The 6,298-nt window shown below is 47.0% G+C and overlaps 1 protein-coding gene across 2 annotated transcripts; it reads right to left on the reverse strand.

Moving 5' to 3' along the window:
- Positions 1-252: 252 nt before the first annotated feature.
- On the reverse strand, positions 253-4,157 carry LOC109765080 (B3 domain-containing protein LFL1). 2 transcript variants are annotated; one of them, XM_020323864.4, is made up of 7 exons: positions 3,678-4,157; positions 1,886-1,927; positions 1,696-1,782; positions 1,498-1,598; positions 1,097-1,143; positions 934-1,010; positions 253-839 (listed from the first exon to the last, which is right to left on the reverse strand). In XM_020323864.4, exons 1-7 carry the CDS (start codon positions 4,140-4,142, stop codon positions 465-467), a joined length of 1,194 nt encoding a protein of 397 aa, XP_020179453.3. In that variant the 5' UTR covers positions 4,143-4,157; the 3' UTR covers positions 253-464. The 2 variants fall into 2 exon arrangements, with proteins under 2 accessions (XP_020179453.3, XP_040259983.2); XM_040404049.3 differs by lacking the exon at positions 1,886-1,927.
- Positions 4,158-6,298: the final 2,141 nt, after the last annotated feature.

The following is a 6,298-nucleotide window of genomic DNA, read 5'->3' on the forward strand; positions in this document are numbered from 1 at the left end:
GAATATTTTTAAACTTATATCAGAAACGAAATAGCAAGTCCGCATGTGACAAAGGATCACATGCAAACACAAATACCAAGCACAGCCGCTTTGTGCTTTCTGCAGCATGCCGTCTAGTAATTCATGTCCTAGATAATTTGGCTTGCATCTATTACCAGGCACGGGCAACCTAGCCAAAAATGCACACTGCAGCTTTCGTCTTTGTATTTGCACGCTCAGGAGCTTGAAAATGTCAGAACGAAACTTGTGCACTGAGCTGAACACGGTTATAGCATTTGCGTCTGATGAAACCTTCAGTTAAAAACAGAAATCGAAACCTTCTACACATAAGCAACAGTTATGCATATACAGTACAATACAAAATGAGGACACCAATTATTTGGATGTACAGCAACGGCGTCAAGGCTGGTGACTCTGAACTTCATATAGGGTAGTATGCTAGGAGCCAGCAGTTTTACTGGCTCTCACATCAGAGGCCCAGACTTTGGGTTGGGAAACAAAGAAAGCCCAGTCCTCTCATCATGGAAATGACTTGCCAGGTTAGCTGAGTTGTTGGCGTTCAGGCCGGGATTCGACATGTCCATACAATCACTGAATGGGTCGAAGAAATCTGAGTACCTCACATTGGCTACCGGTATCTCTGGCAGAGAGTTGAAAATCCCATCAAACATCTCGTAATTCTCATCAGCTTGTGGCACAAAGGCAGAGATGTCAGCTGGTGGTGGGATTAGAGACACATAGTCATCAACTTCTGGAATTGGCAGAATGGAAGAGATATGCTCGTGGAATTGTGGCAAAGAAGCAACTAGATCATCTCCCGCCTTCTTTGCTCGGATGACCTTTGCATGACACAAAGCAGCATACAGTAAGCAACTACCGACTGCGTGCCAAAATGACTAAAATGCTTAATAACCAGGAAGAAAGATTAAGTACAAATCGGTTTTTGTCATCGTCTTTGTATATCATGATGAAGTCTCCCACTCGAAGGTTATGGGTTCGGACATAATCCCCTGGGATGTTTAAGAGAGGGAGAAAAATGTAAGAACTTGATCCACAAGTGCATCAGAATAAATATGATGAAAATAAAGGTATTCACCAGTATTCTCAAGTACATACATCCTGCTCTTGTTGTTTGGCCAGTATCTGTACAGAGATAATAAACTGTGTCATTGTAGTGGATATGCTAGACCAAATTAAACATAAATGCAGGGATGTCACTGGAACTAAGAACATTCGTAACATGATTCATATTCACATGTCATACTTCTGATGGTTTTAGAGAAAACTACCTTATTTGATACAATTCATTTCTTGTTACACATGGCAGAGTATTAAAATAAATTACCACCATCATAATCATGCCATCATGCTTCTTTCACAGGAAGTTCGTCAATTTTATGGCTGAGATAGTAAAAGTGAGGTACAACAAAGATCATATGGGTACTGTAGCTCATAGCAGCAAACATTAACGCAAAAAAGAAAAACAATTTGTCCAACCTGTACTTGAATGTCCACAGTTGTGCATTTAGCAAATCATGCATACGTAGACTTCTACCATCCTTTGATGTCAGAATTGGGAGGTAAGCCTCCGACTCTTTCTGTGCAAAGAGTGTCGGAGACAAGTGTCAACAATTAGAGAGCATGGACTATGATGGTAAAATGAAGTGTGTAAAAGCTGTTTAAATAAGAACTCACCTTCGGGAGAACAATTCTCCCAAGCTGGCTTATGTCACTATTACGGAGCTCCTTCTGCAGAATAACTCGCAACCCAGCCACTTGATGCTACACAAACATTGTAGAATCTTTTAATACAATGCACTAGTTTGATTAACACTGTTTCCTTTTCTAAAAAAAATACTTCCTATATGTTTTGCATAAATCTTACATTTGGATCTAGAGAAACTCTATTTAAATCCAGCTCATTTACCTATCACAAAAATACGAATTCATTTAGAGAGCAGGTAGAAAAAAAATTAAGTACCACATTAGATGTGACTATTTCTAAGTTGAAACGGAAATTCTTATTTCTAAGTCAATGATCCTGAGCATTGATGCTTCAACCAATGGAAAATAAATAGCTGCAAATTGTAGATTGTGTACAATTTAGTCAATGTAGAAATGATTATCTTAAGCTGGTGACAAATGTGTAAATAGCAAGTGTCTTAAATTGTACTACAAATGCCCTCTTACACCAGTTCTGTCCATCATAGTAGTAATATAAATGATGCTACGTTCACACAGTTTCTCGCCTCTTAAACTGCTTAAGAACAGCACAGATAATTTTCCTAGCTTCTGTTCAAAATATAAGATAAATCACATTAAAAGTCCAAATCAAACATGAAAACATAACTAGCACCTGAAAATTGCATTAAGCTCAAAAGAAGTTACTTGGGGCCATTAAGGTTCAAGAACCCCAGTCCCAAGAAACACTGCTACATTCATACCAGATGATCTACCAGTCCTTCCAGTCAGCACACTGGTACACAAGTACACATAATGTATCAGCTAGTATATACTGCTTGACATAATTACTGCTGTGGCCCATGCTCAATGCTATGGAAAAAAAAGCCAAAAGATTCTGAAATGAAAAATTCAATTAACATGTGCTGCTATTTCCTGCGATTATTGTGCTGCAGTAAGCTACTAGAGAAAGCACATGTATGGACAATTCCTACAAACTTTGCAGCACCTCCTGGAAATAGCAATAACACGACATTTGTGGACACAGTAAATGTGCAATGCACATAACAACATTGACAAAAGAAAGTGAGTATGTGAAGGACTAAATCATGCACTTGTAGCTAATATTTAGTGTGGACTACTGTAATATATATAACCACACAAGTGTTCTTGTTTTTTCTTTTCAAAAAGAGGGGAAAGACCCTCGGCCTCTGCGCCGAGTGATGCACACAGCCAGGCAAGTGTCTTGTTACCCTTGCACATAACTACACTGACATCATGATAATACGAACCGCTAAGTGTTCTTGTTACACTGAAACTGCAAGATGGAACCGCTAAGTGTTCTTGTTACACTGAAACTGCAAGATGGGGCCTACAGGACATATTCTATCCATGTGCCACATAAGACACGACAGAACATGAGTTCCCAAATCTTACTCTGATTATTAGTTCCCAAACATGGATAATTAGTACTATATGATGAGTTAATGACTGACCAAAACTACAGTGAACGGACCATCGACGTCGTAGATCCGACAGAGAAGTACAATAATCACCCCTTACCATAACCTGTAGCCTAGCGCCACTAACGACAACAATCGAGGAAAAAAATCAATTGATCACATTCACACCTAAGCACACACCCGTACGCTAGGTGGGTGAAATCTGATCGTGGAATTCAAAAGAACACCTGCAAAGATCCCCTAGACTCGCAACAATGCACTAATCAAATCGGCAATCGGGCAGATCAGAGCCCCCAATCAACCACAAACGTCAACACCTAGAGGCGCCTCGATCGCTGTCCATCAATCAAAAACTCAAAATCCGGGACCAGGAGGAGGAAGGAACAACGATCGCCCCCCTCTTGCCCCTGGGCCTCCAGCCCACCGCACCGCCCCGCCACCACGGCCCACCACCTCCGCGGAGATCCCATATATACGGAGGATCAACCACCTACGCGCACGGTCGGACGTGGCCATGAATTCCGAGGCACTCACTGGTCGGATCGCCGGCATCCACCGGACGCCGCCGCGGGGCCCGCGCCCGCCGGACCTCCGCTTCCGGGTGACCAGCTGCGGCCGGTACTCGCCGATTCCGTCGCCGGAGGAGGAGGAGGCGGTGGACGCGGAGGGGGAGCGGCGCTTGCTGCTGCTGCTGCTGCTGATGGCGGCCATGCCGGCGGGCCGGGAGGAGGAGGAGGAGGAGGTCAAGGCGGAGGATTCGGCGGCTAGGGTTGGGGCAGCGCGGGGCGCATTTATGGGCGGGATGGGTGGGCGGGCGGAGAGTCGGAGACGGGGGCGCGGTGCCAAGTGGCGGGCGAGCTCTGAAATGGGCGCAGGTGGGGAGCCAGCGCCCGACGGGGCGATGCCGAGGGCGCGCGGGCGCGGCCAACCGCGCGGGCGCAAGGTGGCAGGCGCCGGGTGGGAGGCGCGGGGAGGCCGCTCCTGGCGTTTTTTCCGCATGGGGATTCCCCGCGGGGTTCGAGGCGAATGGCTGGCTCCCTTGTGAGTTTTGAAATCCGGGGGCCGCCTGGTTTGGGTTCCGCGTTTCGCACTCTGGCCCTTGCCCCTTGCGCTCGCCCGTGGTGGTTGGCTCACTCATCACTGCCGCCCCGCCCCCGCGCGAGCTCTGCTCGTTCACTGGTCGTAGGCTGCGGTGGAGCTTGAAGAGTGGAGGAGGTTCGCCAAAAATAGCCCTGTGGGAGTAGACACTCTTTTATGGCAAGAAATTTGTGACATGCACGAGGTTAACGGCGCTGTATAACGCAGGTGCCTGCTTCACTTTGACCATGTGCTTCATACATGGCCAAACGGACCGGCCCGGCACGGCACGGCCCGGCCCATCGTAATCGTACCTGGCCCGGCACGGCCCGCCAGGGCACGATTACTATACGGGCCGTGCCGTGCTGGCCCGCGTGCTGCGCCCCAGGCCCAGGCACGGCCCAGTTAGTAAATGGGCCGCCACGTTGGCCCTTTAGCACGGTGGGCTGCGTATTTTCAGCCTGTTATTTGACGCACGGAGCGTTTTTAGCCTATTTTTATATGTTGGGCCATATATAGATGTATAAAAAAATAAAAAAAACGTAATCGGGTCGTGCCGTGTCGGCCCGCGTGCCGGGCCCGACCCGTTTAGACCGTGTCGTGCCTGTCCCAAGGCGGGCCGTGCCGGCGTGCTCATGGTGATAATCTCTTGCATGTGTCAATTTAGCCTAAGCATCTGCACCGCATTGAAACTCCCCTCTCGTGAGGGTTCTCTCTCTTCCCCACGATGCTTGTCACCCCTGTGGAGATTTCCACCCCTCTACCATCTCCGACCGCCACGGCTAGCCAGGATCTCTGATCCACAGCTTGAGCGGTCAGGGGGGAGGATTTTAGGGTTCGCTTGCTCGCAGAACACAGGTTTTTTGGGCAAGAGGTAAGATGAATGGATCGGCATCAGACTCAGGATCTGGCTCAGCCGAAAGCGATCTTGAGGCGATGATGTAGGAGCTTGGACTTGATGAAAATGACCTGGTTGATGTAGTTGTGTAAGACGATGATCTGCCAGAAGAAGCAACCCGGTGGATGGCGGTTGCACCTATACACATAGACAGACCCTATAACCAGTATTGTTTCTACAAAAATATGATGGTTGCTTGAGATCTGGCGCGGGAGATAAAGATCTAGTCGCTCAACGACAACCTTTACACGCTGCAGTTTTCATGCCTTGATGACTGGGAACGTGTGATGGATGAAGGTCCCTTGAAGTTCAAGGGAAAAGCCGTGGTGACCGCGTTGTATGATGGTTTCATTAGACTGACAACAATTGCACTGGGCAAGGTAGACATGTGCATCCAGATACATGATATACCAGATAGTTTCTTCCACTTGATCAAGTCATTTGCTTCAACAGTAGGGGAATTCATCTACACCGAGCCTAAATCTCAAGACTTTGAGGGCAACTTTTTCAGAGTTCACACGATGGTAGATGTCACAAAACCCCTAAAGAATGTTGTCTCACACGTTCTCAAGAAGGAGCATGGAATTTTCAGAGTTAAATACGAGAGGGCGGGCTCCCCTGTAGGATCCCGCCTAGCGCGATGAGTCTTCTCTGCTGGAACTGTCGCGGGGCTGGCAAACTGATATCTCCTTTTATTGATCCGGTATTGGAACAAGAAAGTGTATTCTGCACCTATTTCCCTAGAGGTGACCCTGGGTATCGAACCCACGAGAGGAAGACTCCCTTGAAGCAATGGTCTCTAGCAAGCTTTTGCCAAATCCAGCTTTTGAACGGATCAGCAAGTAAATTGTGATTCAACACTTATAATAAAAAGAAGGTACAGTGTTAAGGTCTTAATGCTTACAACCATGTATTGGTGTTGGGAAAAAATGATATTAGTTTGTGCTCGGGAAGTCACCCATCAAGAGGTGCTTGCTTCGCATCGGAGTGGGGGATGTGTCCAAATTACATCTTGACCGGCACGAGTCCTGCATCAAGAACCAGTTGTCCTACCGAAGGCCCTATCCGTCTCGCGGGGTTGCCCCGATAATTAAGATAATAATATCAGACAAAAGCATTTGGTGTTTAATTACTACACCTCATGAATCCATAAGCATATGATCCATGTTACCCTACTTAA

This window comes from Aegilops tauschii, chromosome 3, assembly GCF_002575655.3.
Source record: "Aegilops tauschii subsp. strangulata cultivar AL8/78 chromosome 3, Aet v6.0, whole genome shotgun sequence".
Taxonomy (NCBI): Eukaryota; Viridiplantae; Streptophyta; class Magnoliopsida; order Poales; family Poaceae; genus Aegilops; species Aegilops tauschii.

Coding starts and splice junctions, on each gene's coding strand:
- LOC109765080 (XM_020323864.4), bottom strand. CDS start 4,142: ATGCGGAAAAAACGCCAGGAGCGGCCTCCCCGCGCCTCCCACCCGGCG. Junction 1,928..3,677: donor GGATGCCGGCGATCCGACCA/GTGAGTGCCTCG, acceptor TTTTTGTGATAG/GTAAATGAGCTGGATTTAAA. Junction 1,144..1,497: donor CTGTGGACATTCAAGTACAG/GTTGGACAAATT, acceptor ATCTCTGTACAG/ATACTGGCCAAACAACAAGA.